The sequence below is a fragment of the Salmo salar genome, chromosome 03 (assembly GCF_965601325.2).
Source record: "Salmo salar chromosome 03, fSalSal1, whole genome shotgun sequence".
Classification (NCBI taxonomy): domain Eukaryota; kingdom Metazoa; phylum Chordata; class Actinopteri; order Salmoniformes; family Salmonidae; genus Salmo; species Salmo salar.
In genome coordinates, this window is record NC_138293.1 from 60,683,260 (window position 1) to 60,709,893 (window position 26,634).

The 26,634-nt window shown below is 44.0% G+C and overlaps 1 protein-coding gene across 4 annotated transcripts; it reads right to left on the bottom strand.

Annotated features, from left to right (window-relative positions):
• Positions 1-2,098: 2,098 nt before the first annotated feature.
• Positions 2,099-26,622, bottom strand: LOC106600808 (zinc finger protein 646). 4 transcript variants are annotated; one of them, XM_014192498.3, is made up of 8 exons: positions 26,343-26,476; positions 25,182-25,216; positions 13,522-16,310; positions 12,935-13,009; positions 11,628-12,746; positions 9,584-10,491; positions 4,543-4,929; positions 2,099-4,423 (listed from the first exon to the last, which is right to left on the bottom strand). In XM_014192498.3, the coding sequence occupies exons 3-8, from the start codon at positions 16,110-16,112 to the stop codon at positions 3,945-3,947; spliced, it is 5,559 nt and encodes a 1,852-aa protein (XP_014047973.1). In that variant the 5' UTR covers positions 16,113-16,310; positions 25,182-25,216; positions 26,343-26,476; the 3' UTR covers positions 2,099-3,944. The 4 variants fall into 4 exon arrangements, with proteins under 4 accessions (XP_014047973.1, XP_014047972.1, XP_014047974.1 ...); XM_014192497.3 differs by lacking the exon at positions 25,182-25,216 and having other exon boundaries at positions 26,343-26,622; XM_014192499.3 differs by lacking the exons at positions 12,935-13,009; positions 25,182-25,216 and having other exon boundaries at positions 26,343-26,622.
• Positions 26,623-26,634: the final 12 nt, after the last annotated feature.

The following is a 26,634-nucleotide window of genomic DNA, read 5'->3' on the forward strand; positions in this document are numbered from 1 at the left end:
CCCTCGCAGTGGTTGGTCTTCATTACTGTTGTCAGTCTCCATTGCTATAGTACACAATGGCTCAAATTCAATTGTATTATTTGCCAATTATGTTCTTAGATCATAATCTACCAAACATATGGCAATGTAATGTTATTTCATGTTATTTTGAATTAGGAATATGGGATATTAGTTTGTGTTAAGCATCCTCATGTTATCCTATCAACACCTTGTCATGAAGCATTAAGTGGGTCTGAAGTCCCTGGGGCATATTCACTGGGTTTTGAATGAAGTCACAGTGAGTATCTCTGTAGACCCTGATCGCCCTCCACTGGATTAGCAACATCTCAGACAACTCTTCACTGTGATATGCGAGACTTGGCAAGCATTCGGACACAAAAATGGCTGCTGTGCGTCACTCCGGTAAGTCAAGTGTTACAAATTGGTTGTGGGTGAGGTGACTGAGTTCGCTCCTTACAATTTAACATGTTTTGACACCTAGTGAAACGCACAATATAAATGTCATCCATCATTATTGTATTATGTCAGTGTTTTTCCTTGCCATCCAGTGTGTTTTTAAAGGTGGACTAGGCCATATTGAGGAAGCATCTCAGAGCAGATCTATGATCCGGCCCTGTCCATATTATTCATTAATATCCAATAGACAAAACTGATCCTATATCAGCACTCCTGCTCAGACCCTTTGAACAAAGTACTTTGAACAGCTGCTCAGCCATGTTGTGTGGGTTAGCTCCTCCAGCACACTGCCCATCTGGTTCCCAGCCTCCCAAAAGGACCATTAGGAATCCATGACTCACGGTCCAGTCTACACATTATGACCTCATCATTAAGGCATGCAAAGACATCCCCACTTTGATCACTCACCCTGGTGCAAATTCTATCCCCATCACCTCATGATGGCTACTTACCATTGAGGAGGGATGAATGTTATGTACAGTACACTGCTGTTCATCTGTCCTCTATGTGCTGATTCTAATTAGTTAGTATGGGCATCTGTTAAATGACACGGCGCATACTTTAACATTTGAATGTACGATACTTTACACAAGGTTTTGGTGAAAGACTGACACAAAACCACAATGAAATGAGCTGAATGGGGAATTCAAGATGGGGATAAAAGGAAATGCAAATAAAAAGGCCTGTTTTTGATTAACTAAACCATTCCCATCTGTGTCAACCACACTAATCTAGCTCCACCAATCAACAAAGGAAAACGGCAACAACCAATTTGAACATTACTGAAAAGAACACCTAAATAAATACAGTACTCCATTTTGTGCAGGGATTCAATAGTCTGTTACCTCCACATCCACATGCTGTACTCCCCCACTACCCTCTCATGGCTGCACACCCAGACTCTGTCTATATCCCAAATGGCACCTTATTCCCTACACACTGGGCAAAATCTGGTTGAATCAATGTTGTTTCCACATCATTGAATTCACGTTAGTTGACAACTCAACCAAATGTAAATTAAAACTGGATGTTGAACTGATGTCTGTGCCCAGTGGGATCGACCCTCGTCAAAAGTAGTGCACTGTAGGGAATAGGGTGCCATTTGGGAATCTGTAGTGCCTCCTTCATGGAATCAACAAAACACCAGGGACACAAGGCCCCAGACAGTGATGAATGGCTTCCTCTGACTGAACTCTCAGGACAGTCACAGTCCTTGTTCCCCAGGGGGATTTGCCTTGATGCTAGACTCCTCTACTCTCCCATGGTACATGGGGTTTGGGTCACATCCATCATTCCGAATGGGCATGGACATTGGGAAACGGATGTGGGATTCACTGCAGACCGCTCAGGTAAACTGACTGAGAGAGCACAAATGAACAAAGCCTTAAGTGATCATGATGGTGAATATATGTGTTCTTTATTCTATGACGGGCCTTCCTGACTGAAGGGAATGCACTGTCATAGAATAGAGCCCCCAAAACAGGCCTACTTTAACCCTGCTTTTAACAGTTCATGATTATATCAATTAAATACTATAGGAGTTTTGGAAATATTGAAGCAACCTTCAAAGACATTGTGACTGTTATTAAAAACTTAAATACATAAAGTGTGAGGAGCTGAAGGACAATTGTAATTCACAACACATTTTTCCAGCTATTTATTTTCAGTACTCAGCATTAGGGATAATAATATGGACAAGTTTTGTTAAGAAATTAATTATCAAAACATAGTTTATAAAAGTGTATAGTAAGCATTACATATATACTTGAAACAAAAAGTAAGAACTTGAAATGAATACTTGTTCAAAGCAATTCTATCTAAACTAGGTTCAAAAATTTCCATTTTGTATATATTTTTTTTTAGGTTTAACTAAAATATAAATGTGGTCTAGTTATCACATTACTACTAAATCAATTCACTGTGACTTTATTTCACTTACTAGCAGTTCTCCTAGTAAAATATGTACACAGAGCTTTGAATAGTTGAATATAACACAATTGTATAAGGAAATACTCACTAATGAATGAATTCAAAGGTTACAATACAAGAGTAACAAACTAAACATAATAAATGTGCTAAACTTTCACAAAGTTATGTTTGTAAGTGTGGTTTCTTTTATTTTGTGTGTGTGTGTGAGAAACAGAAGTGTCCGGTCTGAGTTGAGGGAAGACAGTCACATCACTCAAAAGGCAAACATGTCAACAATAATCCTTAATCTTCATACCACAATCAAAACACACATAGCAGCTCCCTGTTCGTTGTACAAAGGAAACTTAAGGAAGTACAGTCAATTTAAAGTGTCAGAGTCCTTCATCCTTGACTCCATGTCAATTATACATACATGATGAATAGTCAGGGATATGTGTAAGGACAAGGGGTGGTTACAACACTTCTCCTAAACTGAGAGATCACTAAAACTAGCATTTCTGTTACAAGTGCTGCTACAAATAAGCATACTATAATGATTTATAAAAGCTGTACTGTTAATAATACAGTCAGAAGTATAATTACGATACATGATAAAAACCAAATGCCGGCACCGGCCTAACAATATACATTTCTTTACTTTTATCCATGTTTTTTTTTTTTTAAATCATCTATACGCGCTTGCTGGTTAGGCGTAGTGTTTAAAATATTGGGGCCAAGAGCCATTTTGAAATAATGGGAGGAATACAGAAATGTCAGAGTAGCAACCCATTAAGAGCATTGTCGTCATCTGCAGAATAATAAGGTTTGAAGTTCATCTTCGTGCTGCCAGAAACACACAAGTTAGAAAACGATTAGAACCTCACAAGAGAGCGATACACCCTCAGGTCAGTTCTATATTACAGAAATGTGACGTCTCCAACCACTACATTAACCGTTAAAACTACATTTTTACAATGTCAAAGTACATCTACTCTTTAATCCAACATATTGCGCATGTTTAAAATCCATTATTTACTCTTCAATACTGTATGACACAACAAAAGCTGCACATTTTTTTTTGTACATTTCTTTTTTTAAATGTATCTAGGCAAGTCAGTTAAGCACAAATTCTTATTTGCAAGCAAAGGCTTCATTGAAGATTAACAGATGGGATGTTATGATGTGTTTCAGTCAAAAAGGATATTGAAGGTTTTTTACCAGTAATCCTGGTGTACCGTTGCTTAATATTGAAGGTTTTTTACCAGTAATCCTGGTGTACCGTTGCTGGCGGAAGGGTTGCTGTCCCCTAGCAAAGGCCATCGAGTGAATGCAGAAAGCACAGCTAACTGATTGGGTGGGATGAAGGCAGACGGGTGAAGATTTTGCAACCCGTGTCCTAACCAGTGTAGATATCGTCCATGTCAAGTCCACTTTTTCCCCTTGTCTGGGGTTGCATGCAGGGCCTTGAGTGTCTAGACCACATAACCTGCTCTATGAAAATCACAGTCTATAACAAGAGGGAGATGGTGGTGAAGGAGGAGGGTGAAGAAACGTTTTGGCACCTCCAGAACCTTGGCATTTCAATGCTTCCCCTTTCCCCACCCCCACCCATACTTTGTACAGATATGGGTCTGAGGTAGAGCCAAGAGGGTGGAACTGGTAGCAGCCACAGACACATTGGTGCGCACAGGGCGCGCTGAGCTGCCCCAATGCAACTTCATGTGGTGGCGCAGGTTGGACTTGCTGGAGAAGCGTTTGTCGCACTGCTGGCAGGAGAAGGGTTTCTCCTTGGTGTGGATGCGCCGGTGGATTATGAGCTGGGTGGACACACGGAAGGACTTTCCGCACTCCGGGCACTCGTAGCGCTTGGTCTCCGTATGGATGCGCCGGTGGTTCTTGAGGGCGTTCAGATTGTGAAACTCCTTTTGACAGGAAGTGCAGAAATAAGCGCCAGTCTTGTGGATGGTCTTGTGGTTGAGGAGGGAGCTGGCGTGGCGGTAGGCACGGCCACACTGGTCACAGACGTGCGATTTGGCCCCCCCACCAATTACCGATTTACCTGAAAATGTAAACGTTGAACTTGTATTAAACCAAACCTCCAGAAACCTTGGCTTTTCAATGTAAATCACAGCAGCACTTTCCCTTCCCCCACCTATAGAAATGGGACTGAGCGCATACCCAGGAAACTGGAAGGTGCTGAGCCGCTCCAGTGCAACTTCATGTGGTGGCGTAGGTTGGACTTGCTAGAGAAGCGTTTGGTGCATTGCTGGCAGGAGAAGGGCTTCTCCTGGGTGTGAATGCGCCGGTGGACGATGAGTTGGCTAGGCGCACGGAAGGCCTTTCCACAATCTGAGCACCGGTGGCGTTTGACCTCAGTGTGGATGCGCCGATGGGTCTTGAGAGCCATCAGGTTGGAGAACTTCTTCTGACAAGAGCTGCAGAAATAGGCGCCTGTCTTGTGGATGTTCTTGTGGTTCTGGAGGGATCCGGCATGGCGGTAACCACGGCCGCACTGGTCGCAGACATGCGACTTGGGTGGTCTTCCTGCGCCAATTGGTGGATGACCTGAAAATGTAAAATGTAGGAATTGTGTCATGCCATAATTCTGATATTTCGTTTGTATACACATTAATGCTGGCTTCACATGCTCGTGGTATATGGGGAAACTGGGGAGTCATAAGCTCGACATGGTTGTGTTCAAGCAAGTGCTTTTGAACTTGGAACAATTCTTAATGAAGTAAGCTAGCTTGCTTAACATCAACAATATGGTCAGACTAGCTACATTATACATACTGATAAGGTTGTAATTGTCATAAACAGATTTGCTGTCAAAGGGAAAAGGTCAGTGGTGAAACGTCACAACTTGGGTAACAAAAATGTCTCTGAGTTTTCCCTCTTGTAATTCCGACATTGACAGTCCTTCAAGTGAAACTAAAAGCTTCTGATAACTCCGACAGCATATGAACGTTGCATTAGAAACAGCTTCAGCCATGGGGGGAAAAAAGTAATTCTTCAACAATTCAAAGTGCATTCCGTAACATTTCCACATGGACATAGATCTTGATATGTATCGGTAGTAATAAATGAATACTATTAATTGAGACATAAACAAAAAGAACTGTCAGAGAGGCACATCCTGGCCAGCCTCGGTGTATACAAAATGCAGCGTCGTCTTGATTCAATATTGGATCTAGTTTTCTGAAGTTGAAATAGTCTCTACAAAATAATATTTTGGAATTAATAATATTCTTCAAAATCAGAGGGGGGGTCAAAAATATTACTGAAATGTTAAAGATGGTACATTTAGCAATAAATTGTTTATTTCGGGCAATTCACCAGAGCCTTTTCAATATGTCAATCAAACCATTGGGCAAATCAAATGGGCCTTCCCTACACTGATGGTGTACTGAGCCTTGAGCCAAATGATAAGGCTACATGTGGTGTAAATGTCACTCTCCCACTGTACACTGCAGGCATATGGGTTTATTATGCATTTCCACTAGCTAGCAGTATTTAATATGGTCGTTTACATAGTTTGGTAACCGTACCTTGAATTTGGTAGAACAAAACTGATGCCTCAATTTGGGAACAAATGTATAGCTACAGTTAATTATATTCAACACGGATGGATCTTTATTAAGCACAAACTATCATGCATATATAAAAGACGAAATGTACATGAAAACAAAACAAATATGGCATAGGCTGGCAGAGTTACATGTGTAGGATTAAGGGTGAGAGATTTGTATCTTCAATATCTGCGCTAATTTCATCTTCATGGTGACAAATACACACAAATTGGGAGACAGCCATATTGCAATGTTGATTCTACAGCCCTTAGGACAATTTACTCAAAAAACTATTTTCTTTGGTTTCTGCCAGTACTTGAGTGTTTCTTAAATCAACCCAAACAAAAATATTTTATTTATTTAGTTATTTTGAGCAGCCACTTGTTAGTTTAGCATGCTAATCCAAGAGTCCACAGGAATCTTAACCACCATGCAGAACCTCCATTCCAACGTGTATAGTGACCATATCACTCTTGAACAATGCATTATAATAGAAAGGCCATTGTGGTTGCTAGACGTTGGCATCAGCTCAGATTCCATATGGACACTGATGTTAGCGTGCTAAGCTAACTAGCAGAAAATATGCACTCTCTGGGTTGACAAAACAAAATATCTATCTATCTTATCTATATATATATATATTTATTTTTTTAAAGCTACGTGGAACAATGAAGTTGGTCTAAATATCACTGGAAAAACTAAAGAAAGGAGTTTTGGGAGGATATTCTTCTTCTTCCAAGGATGAAAGAACTCCAAACCTATTTGGCTGGTTATAAAATAAAAGGTATATTTTCAACAACCACATTATAAACTTGATATCATTTAGTGATTTTTACGTGTTGCATAAAACTCAATATTCTAGCATCAGGATAATGGAATGCATATCAAACATTGCACCTTATAGATTACATATAGATGCATTACAGTGTCCATTTGTCTTATTGTTTGGACTAACATGAGTAAATGACATTTTCAGAGGTCTAATCCTCTAGGGCTGTTTATACAGGCAGCATTATTCTGATATTTTTTTCACTAATTAGATCAGCTCTGAATAAGATCTGATGTGAAAAGATCTGATGTGATTGGTCAAAATAATATCAGCATTGGGCTGCCTGTGTGTACACAGCCGAGGTGTATGATATGAGGGCACCCGCCTTTCTAGAGGCAACAAGGTAAATCACATTATCAAACTTCATCCTCAGTCTGCATCATTTGCTTAAAGCTCTGCAATTGTATACCCCCCTTCCTTACATTCCTCCAACAGGTCAATTATTTGGCCCCTCAACTAGACATTTTAATTTGACCAAATCACTGAAGTGAAAATGTTCAAGCCAAGTCTTTAACAAGGTTGAGTTAACGAAGTTGATTTCACCTTCATCACAGATTAAAAATTGCCTGTGTGAAAACGTGTTGATTATTAAAACACTTAACACTTTCAAAAGTACATTAAAAGTGTGGAGTGAAAGGACAATGGATTCACAACAATGTTCTTCACTAGTTTTCCAGCTATTTATTTTCAAATACTCAGCATTAGGGGTTATAATATGGACAGGTTTTGTTAAGAAATTAATTATCAAAACAGCTTATAAAACTGTATAGTAAGCATTACATATATGTATGAAACAAAAAGTTAGAACTGAAAATTACTCATTATAGTCCTTTCTAATCTAGCCATAATGATGGTTGGAAGTGTCCACTTTTAACCAATTCAGGAGAAAAACGCAAGAGTTCAATTAAAATATAGTTAGTTGTCCTGTGGTCTAGTCATCACATTACTCTTAAGTCACTTCACTGTCACTTTATATTTCACTTACTAGCACCAGCTCTCCCAGTAAAAAGGTGTTCACACAGAGCTTTGAATAGTCAAAACGCAATTAAATTAAAAAAAATACTAATAAATACAAGGGTTACGATAAGGTGTAACAAAATCTTAAGAGAATGAGGACTGAACGCACAAACAATTCACAAAGTCGTCCCTTTGAGTGTGAGTTTTTTGGGAAACAGAAGGAAGTCCAGTCTGACTTGAGGGGAGACGGTCACAACATCACTTGTAAAAGGCAAACATTTCAGAAATATTTCCTTCATCTTTGTACTGCAATCAAAAACACACATTTTACAAGTTCCCTGTTTATTGTACAAGGAACTGATTATTGTTATTTTTTAAACCATAACAAATTGAGACAACATGGAGGAGTACTGTCACAAGTGTTCTTTGGGAGTCCTTCATACTCGACTCCATGCCAATTATACATACATGATGAATAGTCAGGGGTAAGTGTAAGGAAAGGGGGGTGGTTACAACAAAGCTCCGAAAGTGTTAATATAAATAAATGCATTCTACAATGATCTGTTTTATAAAAGTTGAACTGCAAATAATACAGTCAGAAGTACGATTACGATACACGATAAAACCAAATGCCGGCATGGGCCTAATAATATACAATTTTTTTTTTTTTTTTTAAAACACAACTTTTTGTCTATACATGTTAACTAGCTGGGCGCAGTGTTGAAAATATGGGTGCCCAGAAACATATATTTTTTATATTAAGAGGAATACACAAATGTGATGCCAGAAAGAAGCAACCGATAAAGAGCATGGCTGTCATCTGCAGAAAAATAAGGTTTGAAGCTCATCTTCGTGCTGCAAGAAACACACAAGTTAGAAAACGATTAGAACCTCACAAGAGAGCGATACACCCTCAGGTCAGTTCTATATTACAGAAATGTGACGTCTCCAACCACTACATTCATCGTTAAAACTACATTTTTACAATGTCAAAGTACATCTCAACTATTTGTTCCAACATATTGCTCACTTCAGAGATACTGTTTGAAATCCATTTTCTTACTGGTTAAGATGTTTTGTATAAACATGGCAAAGGCCGCATGCAAAGGCTTTATCCAAAAATCAACAGATACGGAATGGGATGTCATGATGTGCAATGCATTCAAACTGCAAAGATGCCACAAGAAAAAACCTTGAACATTGGTCAAATTCATCAATGTGGTTGACTTGGTGAGCTTCGCGCCACACTCTTGGCATGGCATCAGGATGATGTTCCTATTGTGCCCCGTTTGTTATGACTTCTTTGACACTGGGCTTAACTGTCAATAAAACACTGAGAAAGCTAGAATGGTCTACTGTGTAACATGCAACAGGGAGCTATGACAACAGTATATCATTAAGGTTTCTAAAGGGCCGAACAGAGAAGTCTAGCACACATCCTACACTGAGTGAGCAGTAATCCATGTGTACCATTACAGACTAATGGGTTCTCGTCCCCTAGCAAAGGCCATCGAGTGAATGCAAGCAAGAGTAGCCATGCTGGTTGGGATGAAGAGGATTGGGGACGCTTTTGCAACCCGACTGTCTTAACCAGTGTAGAGGTCGTCCATGCCAAGTCAGTCCTCTCCCCCCTCCCTTGTCTAAGGTTGCATGCAGGGCCTGTGTGTCTAAAACACATAACCTGCTCTGTGAAAATCTAAAAGACATAAACCTCACACTCTACAACAAGAGGGAGATGGTGGTGAATGAGAAGGGGACTAAGTTTTGGCACCTCTAAAACCTTGGCATTTCAATGCATCTCACACTAGCACCCCCCCTTCCCCCATCCCCACCCATACTTATAGAAATGGGCCCGAGGGCATACCCAAGAAGCTGGCAGCGCCCATGGCCATGGTAGGGGGCGCTGAGCTGCTCCAGTGCACCTTCTGGTGGTGGCGCAGGTTGGACTTGCTGGAGAAGCGCTTGTCGCACTGCTGGCAGGAAAAGGGCTTTTCCTTGGTGTGGATGCGTCTGTGGCAGATGAGCTGGGTGGAAACACGGAAGGACTTTCCGCAGTCGGGGCACTGGAAACGTTTGGGCTCAGTGTGAATGCGCCGGTGGTTCTTGAGGGACATCAGGTTGGGAAACTCCTTCTGACAGGAGTTACAGAAGTAGGCGCCTGTTTTGTGACTGTTTTTGTGGTTAAGGAGGGAGCTGGCGTGGAGGTAGGCGCGGCCGCACTGGTTGCAGATGTGCGACTTGGTCTCCGTCGCCCCACGGCTCCTGCTGCCACTGGGGCCTTGGAAGGACAGGGGGTTCATTTTGGGTAGTCCATTGGGGTCCAGTCCTTGGGCCTGCAACAACGTGAGATCCAGGCCGGAGCCCCAGCTAAGGCCTGAGCTCCCGCCCCCGGATGTGCCCCCAGAGGCTCCCCCAGCCCTGGCCTGTGTCTGCTGGGGGGGCCTGGGGGCTTGGCCGTGGGAGATCTCCTGGTGGAGCCGGAAGCTGGCCTGGCTGGGGAAGCTGCGCTGGCAGGGGCCACAAGTTAGCTCCCTCTCCTTTAGGTGGACGCGACGGTGGCTGCTGAGCTGGGAGGAGACACGGAAAGCCTTGCCGCATTCTGGGCAGCGGTGACGCCGTATCTCTGAATGGATACGCCGGTGGTTCTTGAGGGCCAGGAGGTTGGAATAAGTCTTGAGGCACACGGCACAATGGTAAATGCCGACGGTGTGGGTGTTTTTGTGGTTGAGGAGGGAGCTGGCATGGGCGTAGGAGCGGCCACACTGGTCACATCTGTGGAGAGACAGAAGAGAAGAAGAAATTAGTAACTGCTTGCGGTCCTTTTTCACTAATCTAATTGGCTGGTTACCACTTTTCCATTACATACAACTTTAACTAATATATTTATATATATCTATCCATCTCAAAATAATTTGTACAGGTATATGATCTGGAATCCGGCTTAAAGCTTTGGAGATGACTATAAGTGGTTTACCATGTCCTGCAAGAAGAAATAGTCAATTTATACACATAATAAAAGGGGAACACATTTTGGTGGAAACAGGGGGAAAAACAGACTGTACTTAATCAAATAATTGAAAACTAATTTGAGTCTTGGAAGGTATGTGTGGCTCCCTGCACATTTGGATACAACAATTCCATATCACACTTTTCATAGAATAATTTCATGAAAACTGTCTTTCTTACTGGCCGCAACTGTGGTGAAATATGTTGGCTTAGTGCAGATTACCCCACCCCCCAAAAATAACTAAATTACAACAAAGCATGTGCAGTGTAGCAAGCTCCAAATACTTACTGTGGATCTAAGTCTAAGGATAGGCCCATGCCCTTTATCAATGTAGTCTTCACTGTAATATCAGCAAAAAACAAACAAGAACCTTTTCACTTCTACGGTCTTTTACCATTTTAACCAGCTTTTGTGCCTTGACTTTGTCAAACAAAGAAGCCCACTAAACTAGGTTTACACTATCAACAACCTAAATGTACAATGCACCTATAAAAAGAGACAGGGAAGCACAAACAAAGGAGCACTACAATTCATAACAAGTACAAGGAACACACAAATCATAAATCTTACTTATTATACTACGTCAGCTACTTTGAATTGGTATCAATTAATGTCCGTATTCTTTGTAAAAGCAGAAAATAAAACATCCAACTGAACAATCAAATCAATTCTGATGCATTGTAGCCTACGAAACGAATGTATATCTAACTGAAAGCAAAAGGGGGGACTTATCTGGTCTCCACTAATCAATCTGTCCAAACTTCAGAAATATCCGAATTCCGGTGCACGTATGGTCCCAAGGAAGCCGGATTGGAGATCATATACCTGTAATAGACATGTAGAAACCTATGATCTTCACTATTTTCACTTCAAGAATCACAAACAACAGACGAAAACTCACGTGTACCGGCACTCTTCTCCCCCTGTCGTGCTTGCAGTGGCCATCCTCCTGCCCTCCTTGCCTACCTGGTTCTCCCCGCAGCGGTGCCTCGCCAGGCCTGACCTCCCCTGGAAGCTCTTCCCGCAGCTGGTGCAGCCAAAGCGTGTGTGGCCCTCCTCATGGACCTTCTGGTGATTGCGGAGGAATCTGGCTAGCCGGAACGCTTTCCCGCAGTGGTGGCAGATGTGCCTCTTCTTCTGCGTGTGGATGCGCATGTGGTTGCGCAGCGCCATGTAGTTGGAGTACGGCTTGTCGCAGTAGGTGCAAGTAAAAGTGCCAGTCTTGTGTGTGTGCTTGTGGTTCAGCAGGCTGCTGGCATGTTTGTAAGAGCAGTTGCAGATGTCACAGCTGTAGGGGCGTTCATCTGGCACAAGGTCAGCCCCATCGATGCTGAGGCTTGAGCTGTTGAGGGAGGCCGAGGACGAAGGGAGCTGCTGAGCAGGACAGTCATGTGCAGCGAGCTCGTCTGCAGTAGCAAAACCCTCGCAGCACCCATCACACTCGTAATCCATTTGAGCAACAGCTCCTGCAGGACCCTTGCAGAGCTGTGCAGAGTGGTGGGTGGTCAGCTGCTTTTGGGTACGGAATCCTTTGCCACATTCCTGGCAAGTGTGCTTCTTGAGGGCAAAATGAAGACGCAGATGGTTTTTCATGGCCAGGCGGTTGGGGTAAGTGGAGTTGCAGACATTGCAGTGATACTCGCCAATTTTGTGAAGATTCTTGTGATTGGCCAAGCTGCCTGCGTGACGATAGCTCCGTCCGCACTCATCACAGGCGAAGGGTCGTCGTCCCCCTTCTTGTAGATCAAAATTCTGAGCCCTTGAAGTACCAGCCTCTGAGTAGGGTTGCTTGAAGCCTTGTTGTTGTTGTCCATACTTGACTTCCCCCATGCCAGGGTTCTGGGATTTGGACGATTCTCCTCTCATGGCCTGCATGCCAGAAGGTCCTCCTTGATACCTTCCATTGCCTAGTTTTGCGAGCTGGGCGTGAGCCTTTGCTCTGTGTTCTTCATGGAGCCGAAGGTGGTTTTCCAGCTGCTTCTGGATCTTGAAGGCCTTCCCACACTCCTCACACTTATGCCTGCAAAAGAAAGTGAGGACCAAATTAAAAGATGGGTTAGGAAGTGGTAAACACTCCTTTTGCCTATTCCACGATCTGCCAGCCATTCAACTCGCTCCTGACATCATGAATGGACAGCCTACTGGCTGAATGGGCACTAGCTACGTTTAGTAATGATGATAAAAGCACATTTGGGGAAGGTTATTTACCATTCAAGTAAAGCCATCGTTTCGGAATCGGGTGCCACTTGGGGACCGCTTCTCCCTGTGCCAGCGGCAGCCTTGCTGTGCAAGCCAATAAAGGGAAATCACCAGTCAGAAATACATTTTACGTTTAGAATGGATTCAAAGATGTCATGGCCTGGCCATTTATTGGGTTCCTCAGGGTTGCTTAAGGGGTATTTTGTTTTTAATTAGCTTTACAGATTGGACTGTAGCACAGAGTAGACTCTTACATTCAATGACAATGTTCGTTTTCCAGCTGTGCCGCTGTACAGTGAGGGAAAAGCGGTGTGTTTTCTTCAATAAAATCGAATGCCTATTTTTTACATCAATGTGGAGGCCCTCGATAAGAAAATTGATTATTCTTACTCATATCTAGTATTATTACAATGAAAAATAATGCATCTCATTATTTCTGAGAAAATAAAGACCAATCCATGAAGGTACTGTAAAATCCAGATTTTTGTGTAAAATGTCCTATTGATGTCAATTTGGACCAAACCGATCTTATGTTATTAATAGGCCCACAAAGACAAACAAGTCTCAATGGGGAAAAGCATCAAACAATAGCTTACCTTTTTAAATCAAAGTGGGTCCTCTGGTGGTTCTTAAGGGCCAGCAGGTTGTAGTAGCGCTTCTGGCAGACAAGGCATCTGAAGACTCCGGTCTTGTGAGATTTCTTGTGGTTGAGCAGGGAGCAGGGGTGCCTGTAGCCCCTACCACACTGGTCACATTTGTGGGGTCGATCCTCCGAATCTGGCATCTGTTGTCTACGGTCTTGTCCTCCCATATCACGACTGCCTCCAGGTCCTCCAACTCCGCCGCCACTAACTCCATCTCCGCCAGTCATCCCTTTAGCTCCATTCAATCCTTCTTTGCTCAGCACTCCTCCTCTTCCCTTTCCAGGACACAGGTGAGTGATCAGGTGATGGCGATCAGCGAAGAACATGCCACAGTCAACGCAAATGTGATTCCTCCCATCACCATCCATTTTGCCATTAGTATTGGTGGGATCGGCCCCCATGCTCTGCGCTGCTGCATCTGACCTTTGTGGCCCATGAATCAGTTGGTGGTTTAACAAGTCTTGCTTTCTGGAGAAGCTCTGGCCACAGGTGCTGCAGATAATCCTCCAGTCTGCCTCACCGTTAGGAGAAAGTGCTGAAGTCCCAGGCCCTGTGGGATTGTTAGCATGGCTGCGCAGATGGCTCCTCAGGGCCCTGAGGCTGGCATAATGGTTCCCACAAACCGAGCACTGGTACACTTCACCATCATCTTCATCTTCTTTATTCATCCTTTTTCCCCCTCCTTGGGCATGGGACTGAGAACCATACTGAGAGCGCTGTCCATTGCTCTCTTTCACATTTCCTCCACCTGAAGGGAGAGCAGCGCCTCCAGGACTGTTGTAGCCACTCATGTTTCCCATGAATCCATTGGACATCCCCTGGTTCTGTCGCCGTTGGGGACACATGTGAGACTTGATGCCAGAGATGTCCCCATACATTTCTCCACAGTCAGTGCACATGTGTCTATCAGCCTGGCGGTGGTTCTGGGGAAGAGGGGAGTGCCCAGAGTTGCTCTGGGCAAGGGAGCCATCAAATCGATCATGGAACTCCAGTGAATCCAAACCACTGCTGTGGCCACCATCAGGTACAAAGTGAGCAGCGTCACCAAGATTTCCAGGGAGGGAGATAGGGGTGGTTGCGCCACTCCCCTCCTGCACATAACTATTCTGAGAGTCAAGTGTCAGGGGTTCCGAGGAGAGCCAGTCGCCTTCAGTGTTGAGGGATGATTGGTTGGATGTTCTTCCCTTATGGCTGCGGAGGTGGCTATGCAAGGCAGCCAAATGCGGATATTGCTTGCAGCAGATGGTGCACTGGTAGAGGCCAGTCTGGTGGGAGCGCTTGTGGTTGACCAGGCTTCCAGCATGGCGGTAGCTCTTCCCACAATCCTGACACTTGAAACGACGTTCACCATCATCAGAAGAAGATTGCACTCTCTCTCCAGATGGTGATGGGTTAGAGTTAGAGCCAATCCCATCAGAGTTCAGGATACCATCCTGACCATGGGAGCCTGGGTGGGGGTCATGGGTCAGGTAATGAACTTTGAGACTCTCCAGATCAGGATGCCCAGCCCCACAGTACGCACAAGTGTAAATGGGGTTATTGACAGGAGGGCCAAGCATTGGGTCAAAGGGGCCCCGTTTATCATTTGGCAAAGGAGGAAGCGGCAGAGGGTCACCCAGGGCAGGTGTGTACGCTGGGGAGCGGACAGCGCTGAGATTGTGCGGCATTATCCCAGGGAAACTACGGGCAAGACCCAGTGAAGAGGAGGCTGCATTATGCAACAGGATGTGCTCCTGGAAGTCACTCTTGTTGGGCAAAGCTACCTGGCACAGGTGGCAGAAGCAGTTAGCCGCATCATCGGTTTGGGGCGCAGACGAACGCTGATCAGTCACAGAATCATGTATGTTGTTGTTAACCATCGATGCTCCAGGAGTCTTAAACTTTGAGTGGGTTCGCTCATGGCCGTTGAGAGCAGCCAGGTTGTTGAACTGCTTGTAACAGACGGTGCACTTGAACGCCCCCTCCTGGTGACATTTCTTGTGATTAACCAGGCTGCCATGGTGGCGGTAGGTCCGATCACACTGATCGCATTTGAATGGACGATCCCAGGCATCATCAGTTACAGGTGACTTCTTATGATCATCTGGGTCATGTGACATCACACCATGACCCATTCCACTGTTGTTCAGGTGATTGCGGGCAAAGCCATCAGACAGGTCCTGCGCAAGACCATAGTTCCTCTCATCATGTCCGTCTTCAGCGCCTTCGTCACCGCCGTCTTCCTCTGCCTGAGCACTGCTTGGAGATAGTGTGTGGATACGGAGGTGGTTCTTCAGAGCCACAGCATTGGGCAGGGTTCTGGTGCAGACTGGGCACTGAAAGGAACCCACTTCATGGGATTTCTTATGGTTGGCCAGGCTGCCAGCATGCTTGTAGATGCGGCCACATTGCTCACACTCAAACCTGCCATTCTCTTCTTGCTGGTAGTGAGCCTTCATGTGTTCTAACAGACTAGGGGTACTGGGGCAAACCATATCACACTCTTTACAGGGGAAACCCTTGACACGGCTCATATCATGCATTGCCATAGTAGGCGTATACATTTAAGGAAGGGGAAATCAAGTCTCAAGATAATCAACAAAGTAGACAAGGGGAAAAGAGAGAGTCTTAGCTCTTGGATTCTGTGGTGTCAGCCATTTCCTTCCCAGAGCTGAAGAAAGTCTTCTCTTTTAGCCATTCAATGCCACCTCGTCAGGGCAGCACTGGAAGGATCTGGACACGGAGCAGGCAATGGAAGAGCACTGTTGAAATAGAAAAAACATTAAAAAAGGGGGAATTTAATAATTTAGAAGAGACTCATACCAGAAATGATTATAAATACTGAAAGTCTAGCCATTTGCACAGTCAATGTGGAAAGGTTATCTATTCTATACTGCAAGAAATATGACAAAGAACACCTTCATTGGAATAATAATGGTCTGGCAAAAGCAAACACAGGCTCCAAATCCCCCACATCAGACATTCAGACCAATTAAATATTCCCAACATTGAAACTCTACCTATCAAGGGTGCTGGGCAGGGTAAATCAAGCACACCTACATGTAACAGCAGGAACACACACAGGATTGTTTACCGTTTGCCAGCCGAGAGTAATTTGCACTTCTTAACAGTGTCGGCAGTCAATCTCTGTGTTCACAGAGCAAAAACCTTGAAGTCATCAGCCACAAAGCCTTAAAATACTACAAACCAGAAGAAGGCAGTAGCTTTGTTTGGCAATGCATGTCTGTGTGTGTTGCTTAGTTTATGGACTAGATTCCAATGTTAGCTAGCTAGCTGCGCTGATGTTGCTATTTTGTAGAATGCCCTTGTTGATACTAGCCAGATGGCCACAGCTAGATAACTACCTAACAATATGAAACAATTAAATTCACTCTCCATAATCCCATACGGCCTGTGCCAGCTCATAGCCAAATGTTTAGCTAACTAGCACATTCGCTAGCTAGCACAACATAGCTAGCTTGCTCAGGACACTGTGTTAACTCGGCAGCTAACACAGGAAGCTGTTTCATGGAAACTATTCCATTGTGATTTAATTAGAATATCAATACTAGCTATACTGGTTAGCTAGCTTGGAGGAAGTATTTAGTGTTTTGTGCATTGCATCTGTGTACTTAACTAGCTACCATCCCATAGCCTACAATGCAAATTAAGAGTGACTGGCTCATCCATGTATGTACAGAGAAATTGCTATTTTTTCCCCCTTTTTGTCATCACTCCTGTTGACTCCATGTGGGGGTTCGTGCTCTCTGATTGGCTCAAAGTCAAGTCAAATTTTATTGGTCACATACACGTGTTTAGCAGATGTTATTGCGGGTGTAGCGAAATGCTTGTGCTTCTAGTTCCGACAGTGCAGCAATATCTAACAAGTAAAATCTAACAATTTCACAACATATACACAATACAAACAAATCTAAGTAAAGGAATGGAATTAAGACAATATAAATATATGGACGAGCAATGTCAGAGCAGCATAGACTAAGATACAGTAGAATAGTATAGAATACAGTATATACATGAGATGAGTAATGCAAGATATGTAAACATTATTAAAAGTGACATTATTAAAGTGGCCAATGACTTCAAGTCTGTATATAGGCAGCAGACTTTGCTAGTGATGGCTATTTAACAGTCTGATGGCCTTGAGATAGAAGCAGTTTTTCATTCGCTCGGTCACTGCTTTGATTCACCTGTAATGACCTCACCAAATTTCTTCAGCCTCCTGAGGTTGAAGAGGCGCTTCAATGCCTCTTCAGCCATTTCAGTTTGTCTGTGATGTGTACGCCGAGGAACTTAAAACTTTCCACCTTCTCCACTGTCCCGTCGATGTAGATATGGGGTGCTCCCTCTGCTGTTTCCTGAAGTCCACAATCATATCCTTTGTTTTGTTGACGTTGAGTGAGAGGATATTTTCCTGGCACCACACTCGAGTGCCCTCACCTCCTCCCTATAGGCTGTCTCGTCGTCGTTGGCAATCAAGCCTACTACTGTTGTGAATTGGAGGTGTGCTTGCCCATGCAGTCATGGGTGAACATGGAGTACAGGAGGGGGCTGAGCATGCACCCTTGCGGGGCCCCAGGGTTGAGGACCAGCGAAGTAGAGGCGTTGTTTCCTACCTTCACCACCTGGGGGTGGCCTGTCAGGAAGTCCAGGACCCAAATGCACAAGGCGGGGTTCAGACCCAGGGCCTCGAGCTTAATGATGAGCTTGGAGGGTGCTATGGTGTTGAATGCTGAGCTATAGTCAATGAACAGCATTCTTACATAGATATTCCTCTTGTCCGGATGGGATAGTGCAGTGTGATGGCGATTGCATCGTCTGTGGACCTATTGGGGCGGTAAGCAAATTGAAGTGGGTCTAGGGTGACAGGTAAAGTGGAGGTGATATGATCCTTGACTAGTCTCTCAAAGCACTTCATGACGACAGAAGCGAGTGCAATGGGGCGATAGTCATTTAGTTCAGTTACCTTTGCATTCTTGGGTACAGGAACAATGGTGGCCATCTTGAAGCATGTGGGGACAGCAGTCTGGGACAGGGAGAGATTGAATATGTCCGTAAACACACCAGCTAGCTGGTCTGCGCATGCTCTGAGGATGCGGCTAGGGATGACATCTGGGCTGGCAGCCTGGCGAGGGTTAACACGTTTAAAATGTCTTACGTCGGCCAGGGAGGAGAGCCCTCAGTCCTCAGTAGCGGGCTGCGTCGGTGGCGCTGTGTTATCCTCAAAGTGGGCAAAGAACCTGTTTAGCTTGTCCGGAAGCAAGACGTCAGTGTCCGTGACGTGGCTGGTTTTCTTTTTGTAGTCCGTGATTATCTGTAGACCCTACCACATGCGTCTCCTGTCTGAGCCGTTGAATTGTGACTCCACTTTGTCCCTATACTGAAGTTTTGCCTGTTTGATTGCCTTACAGAGGGAATGACTACACTGTTTGTATTCTGACATATTCCCAGTCACCTTGCCATAGTTAAATGCGGTGGTTCGTGCTTTCAGTGTTGTGCGAATGCTGCCATCTATCCACGGTTCCTGGTTAGGGTAGGTTTTAAAAGTTGTTGGCCACTGACAAGCATTGCGATTCTACAAGTAGAAACGGCAGGTCCGTTGCTACCGGGTCAGCATGCAGCAGGTACCGCTTTTGTTCTAGCAAGAGAAGGAACGGCCTATCACTGTGGTAAGTACCTATTGGCAGTCTGATTCTCTGCATTTCAAGCTTAATGGTCCTGAAATTTAGGCTCTGTCCAGAAACAACAGCCCAATCCCAAATTGGCCCCTATACCATATACACTTGTAGAGATCTGATTTGATAGGTGTACTGTAAGTAACATGGCAATAGCTCCACTTTGCCCTCTGATCGACCAGGGGGCAGTTTCCCCATATTGCTTATGCCAATCAAATCTTCTCAGATCTTCACAAGTGCATTGGGCGAAGGGTTTAGGGTTCAATTTGGGATTGGGCCAACCGCTAGCCCCATTTCCCCTAGACCAGGGCCACACGCCTACAGGGTCCAGAGGCTGCTGGTTCTTTTCTACCTGATAATTACACACACCCAGTGTCCCAGGTCGAAATCAGTCCCTTACTAGAGGGGAACAATGGCTTTGAAGGTCCAGAGCTTAGTTTGAGGGCCCTAGATCCAGTACCGCTGCTTTTGTAAATTATTCCCTTCTAATCAGGGACTGATTTAGACCTGGTACACCATGTGTGTGCAATGAATTATCAGGAGATATATATATCTGCCCTAGACAAAGGTCTAAGAGGCAATATCTACTAAGAGATAGCCATATTTCCTCCACCTGTTCAATACTCTCAGATCATGTGTCCAGGATAGGGGTCGAAAACAGGTGGCCCACAGGCCAATATCAGCCCACTAGTTATTTATTTATTTTTGGGGGGGGGGGTGTCTAAGTTGTGTTCAACTTGCATTAAATTATTATGATCCGTCACCCCGACAATCTGCTCTAGGACGAACAGGCAAAGCGAGAGGCTCCAGTCCCATTACTTGGTCCACAGGCGAATACAGAGATAAGCAGACCAAGTGGGGAGTTTTTGTATCGAGATCTACGAGAGTGTGGATTTGGTCAACAAAAAATGTGATTGCTAATTTGCTAAGTGAGGCTTATTTGATTGAATAGAAGTTTCATTATGTTTAGGTTGTTACAATTTCATTCAGTTATCACTACATTCGTATCTAGTTGTTTGTTTTGATCACGCATATCTGCCCTCTCATTGGCTAGAATGGTCCCACCTGATCGCCCCCCCTCCCGCCTTTCTGAAAACAACTCCCATTGTTAGGGCAGAAACAAGACTCATCATTGTATCGAGTATCTCTTACAGGGCTTTAGAGATTTCAATTCCACCAGGAAATCAATCATTATTCTTAAAGGCCTATTGCAGTCTTTGGAATTGTATTTTTAAATCACCACTGTAGGTCTCGAAATCCTCAGTCTGATCATGTAGGCGTTGGGAAACAAGTTGGAGGACTTTTACCTACACAGCCCTGAAAGGCTGATAAGATGGTCTAGAGCCCACCCACATCAGATTAACAGTCATTGGTCTATTATACTCAGATCACATTGTGACGTCATGTTGTGGGCCAAAAGTTCCATCCCACCTGAACAGGCTGAAATTCCAGGCTTTTGAATTTTTTTTAAACAGCTCTTAAACAAAAGGGCATTATCACAATTTCAGTGTTATTTTGACCTGTGTGGAAATATAATGGGGGAAAAAAGATGAGAATCTCATCTTCAACTGCACTACCCTTTTAACATTCAACACTTACGCTTTGTGGGGTGAAAATACATGATCAGTTCAAACCTTCAAAAAAAATATACACTGCTCAAAAAAATAAAGGGAACACTTAAACAACACAATGTAACTCCAAGTCAATCACACTTCTGTGAAATCAAACTGTCCACTTAGGAAGCAACACTAATTGACAATAAATTTCACATGCTGTTGTGCAAATGGAATAGACAACAGGTGGAAATTATAGGCAATTAGCAAGACACCCCCAATAAAGGAGTGGTTCTGCAGGTGGGGACCACTTCTCAGTTCCTATGCTTCCTGGCTGATGTTTTGGTCACTTTTGAATGCTGGCGGTGCTTTCACTCTAGTGGTAGCATGAGACGGAGTCTACAACCCACACAAGTGGCTCAGGTAGGTGCAGCTCATCCAGGATGGCACATCAATGCGAGCTGTGGCAAGAAGGTTTGCTGTGTCTGTCAGCGTAGTGTCCAGAGCATGGAGGCGCTACCAGGAGACAGGCCAGTACATCAGGAGACGTGGAGGAGGCCGTAGGAGGGCAACAACCCAGCAGCAGGACCGCTACCTCCGCCTTTGTGTAAGGAGGAGCAGGAGGAGCATTTGCCAGAGAACACCAAGATTGGCAAATTCGCCACTGGCGCCCTGTGCTCTTCACAGATGAAAACAGGTTCACACTGAGCACATGTGACAGAGTCTGGAAACGCCGTGGAGAATGTTCTGCTGCCTGCAACATCCTCCAGCATGACCGGTTTGGCAGTGGGTCAGTCATGGTGTGGGGTGGCATTTCTTTGGGGGGCCTCACAGCCCTCCATGTGCTTGCCAGAGGTAGCCTGACTGCCATTAGGTACCGAGATGAGATCCTCAGACCCCTTGTGAGACCATATGCTGGTGCGGTTGGCCCTGGGTTCCTCCTAATGCAAGACAATGCTAGACCTCATGTGGCTGGAGTGTGTCCGCAGTTCCTGCAAGAGGAAGGCATTAATGCTATGGACTGGCCCGCCCGTTCCCCAGACCTGAATCCAATTGAGCACATCTGGGACATCATGTCTCGCTCCATCCACCAACGCCACGTTGCACCACAGACTGTCCAGGAGTTGGCGGATGCTTTAGTCCAGGTCTGGGAGGAGATCCCTCAGGAGACCATCCGCCACCTCATCAGGAGCATGCCGAGGCGCTGTAGGGAGGTCATACAGGCACGTGGAGGCCACACACACTACTGAGCCTCATTTTGACTTGTTTTAAGGACATTACATCAAAGTTGGATCAGCCTGTAGTGTGGTTTTCCACTTTAATTTTGAGTGTGACTCCAAATCCAGACCTCCATGGGTTGATAAATTGGATTTCCATTGATTATTTTTGTGTGATTTTGTTGTCAGCACATTCAACTATGTAAAGAAAAAAGTATTAAATAAGATTATTTCATTCATTCAGATCTAGGATGTGTTATTTTAGTGTTCCCTTATTTTTTTGAGCAGTGTATATTTTGTCTTACATTTATAGAATTTATTGCTTTATGTTTTGCCAATGTTTGTTTTAAGACATTTGTTCAAATTAACCTATATTTTATGGGTACATATGATTTATCATCTGACAATTGTCAGTGCGTATTCAAAGTCTTAGTATTTAGGCATATGTGCTAAATAAAGGCTTGTGTTGTGACAACTTTTAGACATGGCTTTTGTTTTATTAGATGTGGCACGTTTGCAGCTTGTGTAGGCTTCCAGGCTGTCCAATATGTCGTGTGCCAAGTTCTTCCTGCAGAATCTTGAGAACCACACACCTATAGTTTGCACATTTATAGCACAAAAGACAATAGAAAGGTTTGTGGAATGTTCATAAGCTCTGTGATAATTCTTCCAAATTTGAGAAGTTGGCTTAAAATAAGCTAATGCAAATTGATATTGCAGTTGCACACACAATTCTAAAAAAAAATGTAAAGGGTCAAATGCCACATTGGTCATTTTCAGTAACATAGGCCTAGTAGTCTAATATTCAAATATAGGCTCAATCCACTATTCTAGAGCCTTCAACCATTTTCCCCCCAACCTATATTTGAATAAGGCATCCTATGCCAGAACGGCTTATTGACATAGGCCTACCAGTATTTGTTCCTGTAGTCAAGTGACCTCAACAGAATACACTTTATACCTGCATGGGTTAGTCTTACAACTTTAATGTTAAAGTGAAAGCGCCATAACCTCTGGGAAAGTACCCTGACCCAGGGCTCTGACACCAGGCCATCTGGATGTGCTAGGCTCATCAAGATCTGTATAGCGAAATACCAGATGGGTCTAACATCACAAAAAGCACTTCCTCTACAGTTTGGGTTGTTGGTCATCTGTTGTTTACACTTTGAAGCATATAGACTCAGCAAAAAAATAAACGTCCTCTCACTGTCAACGGTGTTTATTTTCAGCAAACTTAACATGTGTAAATATTTGTATGAACATAAGATTCAACAGACAAACTGAACAAGTACCACAGACATGACTAACAGAAATGGAATAATGTGTCCTTGAACAAAGGGGGGGTGCATATCCTTCTCATAGACTGCACCAGATTGGCCAGTTCTTGCTGTGAGATGTTACCCCAATCTTCCACCAAGGCATCTGCAAGTTCCGGGAAATTTCTGGGGGGGGTAATGGCCCTAGCCCTCACCCTCCGATCCAACAGGTCCCAGACGTGCTCAATGGGATTGAGATCCGGGCTCTTCGCTGGCCATGGCAGAACACTGACATTCCTGTCTTGCAGGAAATCACGCACAGAACGAGCAGTATGGCTGGTGGCATTGTCATGCTGGAGGGTCATGTCAGGTGGAGCCTGCAGGAAGGGTACCACATGAGGGAGGAGGATGTCTTCCCTTTAACGCACAGCATTGAGATTGCCTGCAATGACAACAAGCTCAGTCCGATGATGCTGTGACACACCGCTCCAGACCATGACGGACCCTCCACCTCCAAATCGATCCCGCTCCAGAGTACAGGCCTCGGTGTGATGCTCATTCCTTCGACAAGAAACGCGAATCTGACCATCACCCCTGGTGAGACAAAACCGCGACTCGTTAGTGAAGAGCACTTTTTGCCAGTCCTGTCTGGTCCAGCGACGGTGGGTTTGTGCCCCTCAGGCGACGTTGTTGCCAGTGATGTCTGGTGAAGACTTGCCTTACAACATGCCTACAAACCCTAAGTCCAGCCTCTTTCAGCCTATTGCGGACAGTCTGAGCACTGATGGAGGGATTGTGCATTCCTGGTGTAACTCGGGCAGTTGTTATTGCCATCCTGTACCTGTCCCGCAGGTGTGATGTTCGGATGTACCGATCCTGTGCAGGTGTCGTTACACGTGGTCTACCACTGCGAGGATGAGCAGCTATCCGCCCTGTCTCCCTGTAGCGCCGTCTTAGGCGTCTCACAGTACAGACATTGCAATATTGCCCTGGATACATTTGCAGTCCTCATGCCTCCTTGCAGCATGCCAAAGGCACGTTCCCACAGATGAGTAGGGACCTTGGGCATCTTTCTTTTGGTGTTATTCAGAGTCAGTAGAAAGGCCTCTTCAGTGTCCTAAGTTTTCATAACTGTGACCTTAATTGCCTACCGTCTGTAAGCTGTTAGTTTCTTAATGACCGTAACACAGGTGCATGTTCATTAATTGTTTATGGTTCATTGAACAAGCAAGGGAAACAGTGTTTAAACCCTTTACAATGAATATCTGTGAAGTTATTTGGATTTTTATGAATTATCTTTGAAAGAAAGGGACGTTTCTTTTTTTGCTGAGTTTATATATTCCTTGCTGAGCTGGGCCCAGGTTGGAATAAAGGCATATGTCTATTCAAATGATAGCGGGGTGGGAGGGATATAGATTTATATAGAAACATCCAGTGAGCGAGGCATGAGAAATAAAACCTTGTTTGCTTAAGTTATGGGATGAAACAACAACAAAAATCACAATGGGCCCATGGTGTAAAAAGTGAATTCATAAATCTCTGGCCTGCAGAAGCCAGGATTTCTGGTTCTCTCTGGGGAGGAAAATGTCATGTGAACGTTCACACTTCAGCTCGATTGGCCATTATCAAACGTGGTGTAAATGATGCAAGTAGAAGAATTATTAATACGTAAGAGACAGAAATGGGGAGGTGAAGCATAAACAACTTTGGAATAATTTTACCTTCACTGACTAATTCCCAGTTGCAACTAAATGCAAACAGAAAAATATATATTTACACTGTCTAATAACTGTAAAATATAATTAACTAACTAGCTTTCACAAAAGTAGTTAGCCTAGCAAACAAGCTAAACTAATTTGACAGCAGAAGAAAGGAAATCAAACTATTTTAAACAGTGAAATCAAACACCTTTACCGTGCAAAAATGGTTTGCAGAATTCTGTAAACAGCCTGAGGGCAAGGAACCACAAAGAAAAAAAACTGTATGAATATACATATTTCAGATAGTTGTACATACACCGTTTACCTAGGCTAATATCTTTACAATTCGATGACTCGATGTTTACACGTGCATTGTTTTGATTGAGAGCTCGGGGTCTGGAGCACATTTCAACAAATAACGTTTTTCTTTCATAATAGGGAGGCCCAAGAGCCTGTAATTCGAATTAATTTTAATAAAGTATAATCTGACATCGTGGTGGGAGGCAATTCTAACGCGCTCCCTGACCTTGGCTTGTCTTTCCACTGAGTTCACACAGCGTAAAATTCTCAGGACAAAAGCAGGGCATCTTTACCGCCGATCCGCGAGACATTCCGTGCTCTTTTCCATTGGACGACTCCCCAAATTAGGCAACGTCAAGGCCGGAGGACCGAGAAAGCATAAACTATAAGACATTTTAATCATAAATGCATAGTTAACTGAAAAATCGAGTTATTACATTTTAAAATATAACGTTTATACGCGTTGCCCAAAAATAACAAAAACGACTCAATTTCCATAAATTGCTTTCTAAGAAGCTATTTGCAACTAGCTAGTACACTAGCCGCATTTTAGTTAGCTGTGCAAACATTAGCCTGTTAGCTGGGTCAAGTCGTGAAAATACATTACCTCAGATCATATACATGCATCCTGTTATTTTTATACAAGTGTAGCTAAATGGGAGACATTACGTCACCTTATGGGGCATTTAATCCGGTCAACTATCAAACTAATGTAATAATCTGCACCGACCCGACAAACTAGCTAGCGCGGCCGCCTAGCTAAGTAACGTTACACCCCCCCACGATGCTAAAAAAATACAAGGAAAACGGAAGTCGTTAACTCTACATTTTGCAAGCTCAAAGAAATAGAAGATGCGCACACTGCATAAATGTATGTATATTCCCTTGTTATCTACACAGACCATATTATTTCAGGGGTAATTAATGCCTAAGCAAGCCAAATAACCGTGGCACGCAAAGGTTAGCTTGCTGGCTAACGTGCGCTAGCCTAGAACCAACAAAGATCTCGACATATACACTCTGGCCCATTGATGGAAAACATCATTTTTTTATACGTTTTACGCAGTCGACTTACCCGTTTAATGACGTTCTTTGCACCAGCGAGAATGATGCCGAATCCAAAAACCGCAGCATTTGCGTTCTCATTTAGGAGACTTGTTATTTTTTTCCAGATAAACAACCGACTTTGGTTCTTCGGTCATTTTTTTCTCCACGGATTCAACATACTTCCTGCTAGCTAGCGGTGTGAAGCGGAGACATACGTACTTTTGCGCGTCATCATGCGCAGAATAACATTTTAGTCTGCATCAAACACCTATCTTTTTTTAAACAGATTACTTTGTTACCTTCTGTACTGTATTTTGCTC